The sequence below is a fragment of the Patiria miniata genome, unplaced genomic scaffold (assembly GCF_015706575.1).
Source record: "Patiria miniata isolate m_02_andy unplaced genomic scaffold, ASM1570657v1 HiC_scaffold_7, whole genome shotgun sequence".
Lineage (NCBI taxonomy): Eukaryota > Metazoa > Echinodermata > Asteroidea > Valvatida > Asterinidae > Patiria > Patiria miniata.
The window spans coordinates 25,829,808-25,845,497 of record NW_024037074.1 but is presented as its reverse complement, the minus strand read 5'-3'; the positions used below and the strand labels follow the sequence as shown (position 1 = coordinate 25,845,497).

General features: G+C 39.5%; 1 protein-coding gene across 1 annotated transcript in view; it reads left to right on the top strand.

Moving 5' to 3' along the window:
• The window catches only part of LOC119744865 (treacle protein-like), a 41,261-nt gene extending 36,991 nt beyond the window's left edge, over window positions 1-4,270 (top strand). The window contains exon 5 of the mRNA XM_038221045.1: window positions 3,974-4,270. Within this exon, the coding sequence (XP_038076973.1) occupies window positions 3,974-4,246 (273 nt within the window). The 3' untranslated portion in view covers window positions 4,247-4,270. The remainder of the gene's footprint in view (window positions 1-3,973) is intronic.
• Window positions 4,271-15,690: the final 11,420 nt, after the last annotated feature.

Genomic DNA, 15,690 nt, shown 5'->3' with positions numbered 1-15,690 from the left:
CTTTGTTTTCATATGTCCAGGATGTCCACAAATACATGACATTGCCTAAAAGAAATAATAATAATGTCAGTGTCTTTTTACATCCGCCCTAGTCATAACCCCCAAGGCAAGATTTGTACTTTTTTTTATCTACATGTAATATTGTTTGCTGTCTATCCTCTACCCACATGTACCCGGACAGGTATGGTACATCTTTCCAAGAACGTGACTTCCCCTCTACCTGCCTCATCTCTCCAGTCCTGTCTCACTCAGGTTTCCACTTTATCTCCCCATGCAGTCAACACGTTTTTCTTTCCCCGTCCCCCGTATGTCTCTTAGCCAAACCAGGCCATTCCCCTCCAGTTTCCGTCTCCAGCCCTCCCTCTCAGTCATATTTCTCCCCTTTCCTCTCCGCCTCTTCTTCACACAACCTGTCCAACTCCGTCGCCTGCTCTTTGCGTGTCCCGTGTCACTTTGATCAATTTCCTGCCTGGCTTGAAGCATTTCCCCCACTTTGACAATGGCTACGCAAACAAACAGTGGCTGTTGCTGTCCATTGCAAAATTCGCATTGTTAGTGATTTGTGTGCGTAGCAAAAGGAAATGTGGGCATTATACAGGGTGGTCAAAAAAACACGTTTACACTTTTTCAGACGCAGATTTCTTGGAATTGGGGAGACGTGTTAAAATTGTTTCAAGATATTCCTAAACTACAGCATTTTCTTGGTATATAGTGAAAATGGCGCTGAAAATAAAGTCTAAATTAAGAAATGGCGATGGTTTAAAGAAAGATGCAAGTCTATGACAGTGTATGAGATGGTCAACACAATAGCACTGCACGCACAAATAATTGCTATAATTGTAATTACATGTACCTAGGTCCACACGACTGCCGCAGATGTGGACAAACCAATTTTTGACCATATTTCTGTAAGCAGCCGCTTTTTCTTACTCTGAGCTTTATATTCAACGCCATTTTTCACGAGGTACCGGTACCACCAAGATCTTGTAGTTTAAGAATGTCTTAAAACAATTAACATGTCTCTTCAATTTTGAGAAATCTGCCTCTGAAAAAAGTGTACACCCTGTAGAGCCAAACCCTTTCCAGCGACAAGTTTATAATTTTTTGCCCAACAATTAATGGGGCGACGTTCTGTGAAGAATTCAACACAGAAGTTTTTACATTACTGTACATGTACATGTACATACATGTACATTTACGCCGTTTTTACAGTACTTGCATGTAATACCTTTCCTATTAAATATTGAGAGAACAACATTTTACCGGTAATCCGTACTCGTGCAGAGGGGATCCAAACAGATTGAGACTCATGCATAATGCATATACATGTAAGCCGGCAGTCACTGAAATGAATTTCAACCTGTGTTTGCAGCTGTATGAATTTGAAGTCATTTGTGCGGGGTACGGGAGATTAAAATTTAATGGCTAATAAAAAAAAGATACTTTACGATACTTAAAATTGACAAAGATGCTGCTAGGATCAAAATGTCAGGACCGAAAAAGCCAAACTGAATATTGAGACTTGCATACGTACTTACATATGTACGTGCACATGTACCAAAGAAATTGTTTTGTCAAATACATTGTATATGCTGTCATTTTTGAAAAAACAGGAAAAAGGGGATAGTGCACCTGTTCACAGATGTGTAACGATTGCAAACAAAATGTGGACTAACTAAATTTGGTAAATTGGGGGCATTTGTAAAAAGTCATTTTTTTTTCCCAACGACGAGCGGCAGACCATCGTTGGAACTTGATATAAAAATTCCATGTTTTTTTGAAAATGACAGCACACCAGGGTGCCATGATTTCACAGGAAGCTTGAGACTGTTATTCACTTACAGTCAAGTAAGGTATTTCATACTAATTTGGTACTTTTGTTTTTTGATGTTTGCAGATGTTGTATAGTACCTTTAAGGTTTTAGATCAGCTCATTTGGTACATTGTGTTGTACGATCAGAGTATCATGTTTATGTGTGTGCCGGTACATACATGTACATACACCCTGCTGCTACATGTACATGTATGCAACTTGAACATTCACAGTAATGTTCGGTGCATATGTACATGTACATGCAGCCGCTACTCATTGGAATACAAGCTCATACATATACGCACTGAACAATTTTAAGATAATTGTTTTGTTAGGCAGGGAGATAGGGTGTATGGTGGTGAACTTGTAGAAAAAGTGATAAGAGTTCTTCTGTGAGATTTTTGTGTGTTTTGTTTGGGTAGGGAAGGGGGGGGGGGCACAACATCATACCAGTTATCATGGTTATGGGCAAATCCATGGTTACTCACGATACATTTTTGATGTACTTTTGAGTTTCCTTGGGCTGTAATTACCTTACTGAAAAGGTTTAATAACTGTTAGATAGAGTAGACCTAGACCTACTTAAGCACCAAAGATGACATCCAGAAAAATGTGTTATGTATGATAAACAAGACGCACAAAATCGGTTACTCACGTTACGAGAATGTAACGTGAGTAACCGATTTTGTGCATCTTGTTTATCATACATAACACATTTTTATGCCCCGCGGCGAAGCCGAAGGGGCATACTGTTTCCGCCTTGTCCTTCCGTGGGTGGGTGGGTGGGTGGGTGGGTGTGTGGGTGTGTGTGTGGGTGTGTGTGTCCGGACAAATCTTGTCAGCGCGATAACTTGAGAAATACTTTACATATGAACTTCAAATTTGGTTTGTGGATTGTCCTTGGCAATCCTAAGAAGCCTTTTGTATTTGGGGCCAAAAGGTCAAGGGTCAAGGTCACAGTTGCTGAAACAATAGAAATTTTGTCAGCGCGATAACTTGAGAAATACTTTACATATGAACTTCAAATTTGGTTTGTGGATTGTCCTTGGCAATCCTAAGAAGCCTTTTGCATTTGGGGCCAAAAGGTCAAGGGTCAAGGTCACAGTGACTAAAACAAAAGAAATTTTGTCAGCGCGATAACTTGAGAAATACTTTACATATGAACTTCAAATTTGGTATGTATATTGTTCTTGGTAATCCTAAGAAGCCTATTGCATTTGGGGCCGAAAGGTCAAGGGTCAAGGTCACAGTGACTAAAACAAAAGAAATTTTGTCAGCGTGATAACTTGAGAAATACTTTACATATGAACTTCAAATTTGGTTTGTGGATTGTCCTTGGCAATCCTAAGAAGCCTTTTGCATTTGGGGCCAAAAGGTCAAGGGTCAAGGTCACAGTGGCAAAAACAAAAGATATTTTGTCAGCGTGATAACTTGAGATATACTTTACATATGAACTTCAAATTTGGTTTGTTGATTGTCCTTGGCAATCCTAAGAAGCCTATCGCATTGGGGGTCGAAAGGTCAAGCGTCAAGGTCACAGTGGCTAAAACAATAGAAATCTTGTATTTATTCTGAGATCATAGGGATTAGGGATTAATTCATATAAAACCTACAGAAGACACTAATGCTGTCAATGAACGTTCCATGTGAACAAGGTACATGTAAGTTGATGTTAGGGTGGTGTTATGTCATGGAAACAGTCACGGTTGCGGGGCATTTGTGTTTGTAAACACACCTGACTTGTTCTGGATGTCATCTTTGGTGCTTAGGTAGGTCTAGGTCTACTCTATCTACCGTGGGGATAACAGTTATTAAACCTTTTCAGTAAGGTAATTACAGCCCAAGGAAACTCAAAAGTACATCAAAAATGTAACTTGAGTAACCGTGGAATTGCCCCATGGATTTTTTTTTTTAAATTTCACACAATACCTGTATCTCATACCCTGAAAATTAAACAAAAAAGTAAGTTTGGTCTTTTTGTAAAATGTAGAGATGATTTTTTGGATGTGCTCATTTGAGGACATTCTATGTGCAGTCTTGATAGTTTATATCAACGAAAAATGGTTTTCATATTACACAGTGTATTTTATTATTGATTTTGTGGTGAATTTGATAATATTTTTTGGTGTTAATTTTTGGCCTTTTCTTTTGGTTGTGCAGGCTCCAGATCTCCCTCCTGCGCCAGGACGAATTCAAGAATGTAAGTACAAACCAATTATTTCATCCTATCCCCCTGTTTATTACAGAATTTTAGAATCCGTTCTATTTATAGTCATGCACGTAGCTTATTTACAATTACCGTTGTTAGTAAAACTTCCCTGGAACAGCAGTTTGGCCAGAGATCTGAGATTACAAACAGAAGATGTTTATATTACATCAGAAATTGCTTATCACTTTTCCGAAATGTTTACATCATGTTCCCATACAAAGTAGATAAGAAAAACTATGTTGTCGAAAATGCACAGTCAGATGCATGAACCGTACAACTGTACATGTTTATATAAACATTTCATAGAGTAGTAAGTTGTCAGAGTTCAGATACAGTTCAGAAATGTAAACTTTTACGAACATGTACACGTACATGTAGTTCATTGCCAGTCATGGCAACCTTTGAATGACACCATCTTATCAATTTGGGGATCCCTTTTTGTTCAGTGTTGCAATTTTCCCCCCATTTTTGAAAAAGCCGTGGGAATGAGAAATACATCATTTTTGAGAGTTACTGCACCAATCCATGAGCATCTCCTCAAAAGTTTTATTCCTCGTAGTTAAATTTCAGCATTCCCCTGCCAAATCACGTATCATCGGCAGACGCTATCAGGAAAGCCTGTCGCCAATGTTACACATCAAACGCCGATGACTCACAGCAAAGATTTGTAAGACTGAGTCAGGGCATGTCGCTTTGGAAATCATTTTTGAAATCTCTTGAACATGCGAAGGAAATTTGCGTATTGAGGTTAGGTCAGCCCATCGTGATCATCATTTGAGTTTGAGGTCAGGTCATGAGGTCAGAGTTCAAGAAGAAATAAAAATCTGCCAGTATTTTATGATAATTTCACTTTACCCTAACCCTCATTCAACACAGCCACCTACGATTGTGTACATTTGTGCATTGATTCTACCCGATACTATCGCAATTAAGCGAAAATCGTAGAAGTACATGAACCACAGGCTGTCTTGAGTCTTTAAAAAACCACTCAGATTATCAAATAAAATGCCCACTTTACGTGACGAGATGGGGCAGTGACTTCTCTGGAAGCGAGAGGGAGGCACCGGTAAGGGTGATGAGAAATTGGAAAAGCGTTTATTGAGGCGGATTTAATCCAACTCTCTAGAGCAACGACTTCTGGTAAAGGAGGCCAAGAAATAAAAAAATTCTGCTTCTCGTCGGGAAAGGAAAACAACAAACGGCGGCGTTTTGAGTTGCAAACACGATTTGCGGTTAACATCGATCGTGACGGGCGCCTCCATCGCGCAGGGAGACCCCCGGGAGTCTAAGCGGAGGGTTCTCAGACCCGTTATGCTCATTACCCCCTCAACATTATGTCAGGATTCACAGGGTATTAAACAACCGATTAAACACCCCTTCCCCATGGACTAGCAAATTCATCCCTCCAAGTTATCGGGGAAAGACCCGTGTTTGAGGTTGTGGACTTTCGGGTTGTGGGCGGGAGGTAGAGTTAGTTGGTCCATCAGTTGATACCACTCTTGCCTTTAGGGGGCAGTTATGGACTGTCACTGAGATTAAATTCGTGGCTGGGTTTTGGGAAAAAGTAAAAATATCCTGGGGCTTGGATGAGGGAAAACATCTCTATTGAAAATGAAAACAGTAGACTGGACATGTACACGTACTGTACAGTACATGTCCATACCTTGCAGTCAGTGTGATATTTGCTTTGAGCATTTAGAACATCATTGATTGTTTGCTTTGTTTCTGTTATATTGGTTTGTGCCCTTTGCCAACACATTTATAAACACTGTATTCTTTTTTTCCCCGCAAAGCTCCCGACAACACCAAGTGTTTATAAAACACGTCTGCAAAGGGCAAAAACCCAATTATTATAATTTACATCTCCCAACACTTATAAAATGCTTTGATTCTTTTTGGGACTTTTTTTTTTTTTATGCAGTACAAGAAGTTGTCCACTCATATTTTTAAATCTGAAAATTTGACGGGCGGGCTTTTTTTTATTATTAAAGCAAGAATTAACAAATCAATCCATGGTGACATACGGTGTACACATCGTCTGTGCCTCCAAGCCTCGTCCGCCTGGTTTAAAATTTCAGCAAACATCTCCTTCAACGGCCATCATTCTGTAAGACACCCCCCCCCCCCCCCACTCTGAATGTCTTGAAGCTGAGTTACTGGGGTCCATCAACTGCTTATCGGGGTCAAGATATTCCGTCTCATCTTACTGGCCTCGGAGATCTTTGGAGTGGTTCAACATACACATACGCTGATGCATCCAGGATAGTGATCGTAACGCGCATTGTTACTGCAGGAAGAGGCCCGGGGACTTCTTCGTAAAGACTGTACTCCAGTTACCGAGACTTTGAGAGAGAGATAAGCTGTGATGGAGAAGCCATCATGTGGGGCATTATGTGACAAATCTACCTTCCCGTGAAAAACTCCTGCAATCTGAGCGTCCGGGCTCACCCTTGTGTCGGGGATTCTTTTTGAATGTCAATCTGGAGAAATCGACGAGAGTCAGCCACTGGCTGGAATTATCAGATTCCTAAGACCTCAAGAGTGCAATCCTCCTGAAATACATGTGGAAGACTCGGCAGAGTGAAAGCCTTTTTTCTTGGGGTATTCTCGCCCACACACACATCCTTTTATGTGCCTATGCAGTCTCCTAAACCACAGAAAAACTCTCCGTTGTGCATTCTCTTGGGGGGGGGGGGGGTTCAGTCGCTAGGCAAATCAGAGATGACCTAAAAAAGTCACCCTGCAGCGCTCTGGTTGCTTGAGGATGCCCGTTAGCAATACTCGCATCTTTTTGATACAGCCGTACAAACCAGCATGCAATCCTGTCACAGAATTGCTCAAGACATCTCTCTGGGGGGTTACAGTTCGTGGACGAGTCTAAAACCACTCAAGACAGGTACATAAACATACGTGGCTTGACAAACAATCCAGCATAAAGAATACGGAGAGATACACCTTAAAGGGAATATAATATACAACATTTGCAAACACCAGAAAACAAAACTACCAAATTATTGTGAAATACCTCACTGGACTGTTCGTGAATGACAGTATAAAGCATCCTGTAAAATCATGGCACTTGGTGTGCTGACATTTTCAAGAAAAGTGTTTTTTTTTCCCTATCAAATTCCAACACTGGTCAGCCGACCAGCGTTGGAAAAAGTGGCTTTTTTTCAAATACTGTCCCCAATTTATCATATTTAATTAGTCCACATTTTGTTTGCAATCAATTACACTCCTATGAACAGATACAAGCCAGCTAGACTGGGGTCAGGGAACCAGATTACAAGAAAAAGATTTTTTTTTTTTAGGTTTTTCCAGCATTTACGAACACAAAACTTCAAACAAGTCAGCGTAACAATATTTGCTATAAAATACTACCCCCCCCCCAATCCATCCATTTCTGAAATTACAGCAAAAGCAAATGTTGTATGTAAATTCCCTTTAATGTGTCAAATGACACCTTTTTTGAAAATTTCTGTTTGTAGTTGGTTTTTAATTAGACGAATGCGTGAATGGGTGCAAGCATACCGGTAGACAATGACGCACACGCATGTGCGGCTGCTATTATTCGTCTGTTCAGTGTGGGACATCTCGCAGAGCAATTGGCTGAATGTGAATCATGTCTAGAATGCTGAGTTTGGGATTGTGTCACGGGAGGGCGCAATTCAAAATATGATACTGCAACTTTTGAAATCGAACTAAAATTGAGATCCGGAATATTGTGTTTTGTCGCAATGTACAGCATTCACAGAGCTAAAACTTCATCGGGTTAGTTGTTTAATAAGCATCTGTCTTTAGATTTTGAGCACTTTTGTTGCTTCAAACGAAAAAAATGCACAAATGATAAATGGTCTATTCTACCTTTAAAAGAAGTGAATTGTAACAATTACATTGCATAAAAAATGGACATATTAATAGATATGAGTTAACAAGCCTAAGGTTTACATGTACCATGAGCAACCAACCAGATTCATAAAAGAAAAAAACAAAATTATTCTGAAAATAACAAAATGCTTTGATACCCATATTGATTGAACCAGAAAGTCTTGGTTCAACCAAAAATAAAAATACAACATAAACTGCCGGATGTTGGCCAATTTTCCAAATTTGTACACTTTTTATTTCACTTTTCAATTCACTTTTCAACTTAAATGTGAATGTAGAGCTAATTGGGTCATCAGTCTGCAAAAAAATAATATAAAACAAAAAATAAACTAAATAAAGAATGGGAAAAGAAAAGTGGAACTCCTGAAAATGTTTTCCCAACTGATTAAGAATTGAATTTAGAACACAGTCTTGAAGGTGATGCAATATGTTGGACTGTAAAGTTATTTAATAATTCACTTTCACAATCAAATTTCACAACAATTTGGACATGGAAGCCCAAGTGCTGTTAAAGTTCTCTTCATGTTGTGAAATGTTGAGTAATTTTCACTCAGTAATCAGCGGCTTATCATTTTGTGATAGCTCATGTTCGTGAACTCTGTATGACCTGACCTCATGTCAAACCCACCGGTAACGTCCGTGGACTTGTTTTAGAATTTGTAATTTTTATGCCTCGAAATGTGTACTAAAGACAAAGTCATTATGGTAGTTCTTTACATTTAAACAAATATTTTGGATAAATCTTCTCCGTTAAATTTAAGGGTTAAGGGAAAAACGAGTGTGTTTTTATAGGCCAGATACTATCACTTTTTGGTGTTTTTTTTTAATGATTGTCAAGAAACGTCTGAAAAGATGGAAATATCTAAAATGAACACTTTGGTATGAGTCTTCCAAGTTAAGTGACAGTTTTTAAGAAAAGGGGTTTTAGGTACCTTTATATGGATAATTCAGTTAAAGATAAACATGTACATGTACGTGTACATGTAAACGTGTGTGTCTGTATTAACTGTACGGGCTGCACGCGTAATTTTTATTCCTAGGAGGGTTAGGGGCAATGTCATGAATAATTCATGTTTATCCATGAGAACGGACAATGACATCAACAGCATTGTTGTTAGTTACTCAACTAGTTACAATACATTAAAGCATTTTAAAGAACGGTTGTCGTCGAGCTACCACACAGTAGCCTAGTGGATAGCGAGATGAGCTATGGATACAAAGATCCCTGGTTCGAATTCACGTCGTCGCTGCTCATTTTCATCAGCTATTTTTCGTCTCCAAATTTATCACTGAGATAATTTTAAATTAAGGGGAAAATAGAACGAGAACCTAAGTCTTGCAATGATTCAAAGGAAAAACTGAATTATTCATGACATTGCCCCTAACCCTCCTAGGAAAAAAAATTACGCGGGCTGCACATGAAGCAGATACCGTACATGTACATGTATTATGGTTCAGTACATGTTCAGTCAACAGAGGGCGCTATTCACTGTTTCTCAAAACCATACAAATTTTGACAGATTTTTTTTTCTCATACACTATGCAATGTGTAAACTTTTGTTTGGGGATCATTGAATCGGGAGATTAAGACAGAATTGAACAATTCCTCAAATTCTTAATACTGGTTTTTGTCCCAGACATGCAGAAAACTTGGAAGATGATGTAGAATTCCAAATTCCAACAAAAAGTGTCAACTTTTTGGCACGGTTGTGTGTACATGTACGGTACATATGTACACATGTACATGTACACGTGCACATGTACCTGTAGGTCCCAATGATGATTAACCCTACATGTACATGTACACGTTGTACAGTATACACATGCCGGTACATGTACATGTACATGTGTACATATGTACTACCCTTTTTTTTAGTTCATGCACATGTTCAATCATATAAGATATCATTATTTACATGTACACGTATCACTCCAAAGGATTTTTGAAAGGATTTTTGTTTAAGGTCCCAGGTATCCCTCTTTTGTGCATGATGGCATATCAGCTTCAGAGCTTTGCACTTGCATTTTGACTTTCATTTGACTAATTTAAGTTGTTTAATTTGATTAACAATTATGCACTGTTTATTTTTTGTTTGTTTTAGCAGGTCTGTGCAGTGGCAGGATTTTTAATGGCCATGTTATTTTGTGTTTAAATTCTTCACTTTATTTGCTACAAAAGAAGAGTCTTAATTGAAACATTGATTTGAATGAACATATTTTGTGTTTCAGCTACCGGTATTCCTCCCTCCCCAAAATACTCCTTAAATACTGGTGTACAGATCTACTTTGCAAACACATTCTAAACTTGACCACAAGCACCATAATGATGTACACATAATTGCCAAACTGTTGTGCTAAAGACAGTGTGAAGTGAGCCCTCTTGTGCCAAAAAATGGCCAGTCAGCTCTGAAGTCACCCTTCATCATTAGTCTTCGCTCCAGTCTCTGCAGTGACTAATGCAAACTCCCCTGACAGTTTCATCACATAGTTATCGATGTCCCTGTAGACTCTTTTCCACATGATACAAAACAAACATCATCATACATTTAATGGCTAAACCCCCTTCGGCTAAAATCCAGATGATGTTTCAGTCCTTGGCCGAGGCTTAAATTTATTCTAACGAAGATCATTGCATCCAGATGGCAATGCGAGTGGTTTGTCTTTCCGCAGGTCGTATTTCAAATCAATGCCCAATTTGATGAAAAATATAAAGGATTAGATGATACAGTATATTCTTGAAATGTATTGAAGGGACGGGGGAAAGTGAAGGGCTGTATCAGTGGAAGATTCAATTTAGACTAAGGTTGGTTTTGCTGGAAGGATGCGTTCTTTACAAAACTGAGCCAGCATTAAAGGTTCTATGAGATGAATTTTTCTAGGAACACATTTTGTGCAAATTTCTATTCTTCATAAATGTATGAAAACTATTTGACATTTCTTTTTGGTTAAATTTATTGAAAAGTGCACTTCTACATGTATATATAAACAAAAAAAATGTCCATGCTTTTCGGGACGACTGAGGACGCTGTTGCTGTGATGTCATTTCAGGAAGACAACTGTTCAGTTCAGGGGTTTTCTCAGTGGGGCAGATAAGGGAAATATTTTGGGGAATTGTGCCTTTGATGATACATGTACAAGTATGGCATTTGGCACACAGTCAGAGTATGTCATGAGAAAGATACCGGTATTTGGCTATACATGTAGGGCCATCGCAGATTTGTCTTTTGAAAAAATATAGCAATTTTTCAAAATTTTCAAAATGGCTGCCATTGCTGCGATGGCCCTACCGGTACATGATCCAAATATCTTTCTCATGACATACTCTGACTGTGTGCCAAATTCCATGCTTGTATCATCAAAGGCAACACCCCATCACCTATCTAACGTGCTGTTCAAATCTGTTCAAATTGTGAACGCAAACATTTGTTCATTGAAAACATTTGGGAGAAGTTTGCTCATTGGCTTACTGCCATGTACTGACACAACAACGAATCACCAAAAATAAAAAGAAGACAATTCACAACAGCAAAATATCCAAAATTCTGGCAACTTCTGGTGCTGAAATAAGTGTAACATTGAGGTTTCAGCCTGAAATGACATCACACTTTTTTCTCATGAAACTAAAAAGGCACCAAAGTACCCTTGAAATGACAAAACAAATATTAAAAATAAGGTCAAACGGGACACAAAACGTGTATTTTCGAGGATAACATTAAAAAAAAATTACATTTCATGGGCCCTTTAAAGTGGTACTCATCATTTCATCCAACCAACCAGTCCGGAGCTCGGATGCTCAGGAAAAAGTGGCCACTCAGTGCGATGAGTGATCTGTCTGTAATGACAAGAAGGGCCACGGCGTATCCCGACCAGGGAAACTGGGAAAAACATCTCAGCAAAGACTTGAGATAGTTCAGTCACTTTGCAAAAATATGTAAATTTCTGTATTTATTTCAAAAAGGCAAAGAAATCCCAAGGGGAACATTAATTAATGTTTTGATTGAATGGAACATTGGTGGCAGCAGACACATTGGTCCTTTTCAATTGTTTACGTCATGTTTAAGCTAAAGCGCGCATGCTCATACATGTACACTCTTGTTGTACTACACTCCCGAGGACAATGCATTGTGTTTCCCTTTGTCCCTGTAATTTAACACTATCCCATTGACTAAGCACACAAACGTACTACAGAGGACCGTTTTCAACAAAAGACCCAACTCCCGAGGACTGAAAGGATCTGTTCTGCCTTTGTGTCGGTCCTCAGGGGTTATGTAGAACACGTACAATACGACGCAAACAATGGAAAAAGGACCGGTGTGTTTGCTGCCACCAACGTCTCAAAAGTCTCCCATTGAAACAACATACTGGTTGAACCCTCTGAAATGCAGTTCATTTGGGAAGCAACTAAAACATGTTAGAAATTGGCAAATGGATGGGCAAAATTGCCAACCAAAATAGGTAAATTGATGTCAACACCCCCCCCCCCCCCCCCACAAGAGTAAATTTAAAAAGAAAACCTTAAAAAAAATTTTTTTTTTTTATATTTTTCCAGTTCTCAAAAGTGAATTGTGTACTAAAGAGAAAGATCCTTTAATTAAGGAACAAGCCCTTTAACTTTGTATGACTTGCATATTTCCGGTTAGTCCAGCCAGTAAGTAGTTTGCAGCAGTTTTAATTACTCATAAAAAAAGTGAAGCAGGTTGTCACAGAGAGTCCTCATCAAGTTTTTTACTGGCGGTTGATACATTGTGTAGGATACTTGCCTGTCAATGTATACATTTAAACAGATGTCTGGCTTTGTTCATGTGGACAGAGTGAATGATTCTAAAGAGCTTGAGTGACTATCAATGGCACCCACCCTCATATATCTCATTGCCTAATCTGCATCTCATTTAATATTCATACCCAGAGCCATGTGTACATCACATTATCACTTTATATCAGAGGGCAGTGCAAGCACGTTGTTTTTCCACCAGAGCCTACATTACATCAAGCCATATGGCGCTGGGATGTCGATCAATACAGAGAACCGTTCCATCTGTTATCAGCTGTTAATTCATCATAACTCTCCTTACAGTATCATTATGGCGCTAACTTCCCCCGTCCAAAAAGATCACTAAAGTGCATGGATTCTCCACGAAAAACTCACATGTTTTTACCCTTTTTCCCCCCCGTTATGTGAAATGCCCGCTTGCATGGATTTGCGCACCGCCGGTGAGTACCCACGCCGATTATTTTGTTTAACTAAAAAAAAAAAATATCATTTAATTTGTCATGTTCATCACACATCTGTCTCTTCGGGTACTATATTTCTGTTTTGTTTGCTGTCCTCTCTTGGTGCTTTTCACCCCTTCTGTTGTTTTTGTTTTGCTTCCCTGCACGTTCCTTACATCGCTGTGAGCATGATTGCCAAGTGTGCCATCTCTAAATACGCTAAATCAAGGCTAAGTTGTGACCCCCATACTTGTACTCTTTCCATGTCAATACCGGCCGAGCCCGCAGCCAGCCCATGCCAAGCTCGCTGTATGCCACCCGCCACCGCAGTGACATCAGCCGACTAACCATGTGTGCTGCCTCTGCAACGCACATGCACTAGAGTGCCCAATTTGTTGTCCGGCACCGTGCGGCACACGCACGTGTAAGGGCCAGCGTTCAAGCCACTGTTACCGCGCCAGCATCACTTAGCTTTGACTGTACATATTGTAGCCTCAACTACCCTATTACTCTCTCCACACACGCACACCAACACACGTGTCTCATGTTAGCATTCAGTTGTGCTCAGCCCTTCATCGACTCTCTCCCTGTTTCGGAAGTAATTTTCCCCCTTTCTCATTGAGCATGGGGTCTGTGGCTTTACCTAACCCCTACCTTGGCCTCCGCTCTTGGATGGATCACGTACTAATCTGAACCCACCACATCCACCATACAGACCAAACTCTCCCGGGTTTCATTTTGGCCCAAAGATGTGGATTTATTACTAAAGGGGTCGTGATTTTGCCCGGCTCCTAAAGTGCATGCTGACGTGACCATGATTAGGTACGCAGGGCCAACATTGCTTCTGGACTATGACTACAGGATCACCATAGACGGTAAGTTTTTTAATTTGGGGAGCGGGAGACGGTAAGTTGAATGAAGATGTACACGGGAACGGGACAGTGAGTGAACAGCTGTGTCAACCAAGCTTGTTTTGTTTTTGTCCATCGTTTTTCTGTCTGTGGCAGTGCTGTGTTGTAGATGTTCATTTCGCTTGTGTTACTAGAGTCCTTTTCATGAAAAAATAATGATGGATGTTTCAGTTCAGTACTTAAGTACATGTATGTGTATCCAAATATTGCCTTGATAAAATGTACTTTCAGTAGGCGTACATCTTTATTATTAGTTATCCCAGGAATTCGAGTAGAACCTGGCATAATGTAGTACGTATGTGTCCCATATGGCATAAGGCCGTAAAGCTTTTTTGGGTACATTAGTGTGGATGATTAGCCTACATTTGCAATTATACATACTCTTTGTAGTAATTCCCATTTTCTTGAAATTGTAAGAGTTCGGTAATTTTTTTTTTTAAAGTTGAGTGAAAGAAGACTTTCAACCAAAGTTGTGGCCAACCGTGACAATTCCGAGAAACGATAGACTGCATGTGTGGTATATAATTCATCTGAACCTCGATTGAAACGTTGACGTGACTAATTGAATTTTTTACACGCCTTCATTCCATCATGCCAAGTGTTCTCAACCTTGGTTCTGATTTGAAAAATTCATTACGCACTCAGCGACACTTCATCTGTAGCGGCTGTGATTTCCCTCATCCTTATAAGTGTTCATTTACTGTCAAAGTCAAACCTTCGTAATGGCATACGGCTACATGTTGCCTATAAGCTGTCTACATAGTGTTACACAAGTGTTGGCTGTGTACATGTAGTTGTACGCGCAGATGCGTGATAAATGCATCAGCTTGTCGTAGCCTGGCCATATTGCAGACCTGGTGTGGTACCAAGACTTGGACACATTTACAGCAGCCTGTAGAAGCCAGCCACCAGGCTATCATGACTTACTACATGTATTTGGCTTCTGACGGGTCCATGTACATACAATAGTACGGCAGATACATGTACAACTGTAGGTGATGGGATTGTGCCTTTGATGATACAAGCATGGCATTTGCCACACAGTCAGAGTGTGTCATGAGAAAGATATTTGGCTATTGGGCCATTGCAGATTTGTCCTTTGAAGAAAAAAAATATCAGTAGAATCACAAGCAATGGCAACCATTTTGACAATTTTGCAAATTGCTTGTTATTCGACCTATAGTTTTTCAAAGGACAAATCTGAGATGGCTCTATAGCCAGATATCTTTCTCAAGACATACTCTATGTGCCAAATTCCATGCTTGTATCATCAAAGGTACAATTCTCCAAATATTTCAAAATACTGCCCCACTACAATGTTTATTACTTTATCCTCTTGTTACAACTTCTGTTAATCAGGTTATAAATGTAGTAGTCGGGATAGACAGAGCTTTTTTTGTTTCATGATCCAATACAATCCACAGTGTCTGAATTCTTAACGTGAATTAGAAATCAACACAAACTTTTGACATCAACCATTGCTGCATCATTATGACATTTACCAATTTACCCCAACAAATTCACTTTGAACTTAAAACTTGTAACGTTTTTGTTTTTCCACGTAGAAAAGCCTTATTTTACAACTTCCCGTCGGCATTTTCTCCATGTTTTGGTTTTCATACTAGGCAAAGCAACACTACTATAAACACAAATGTACA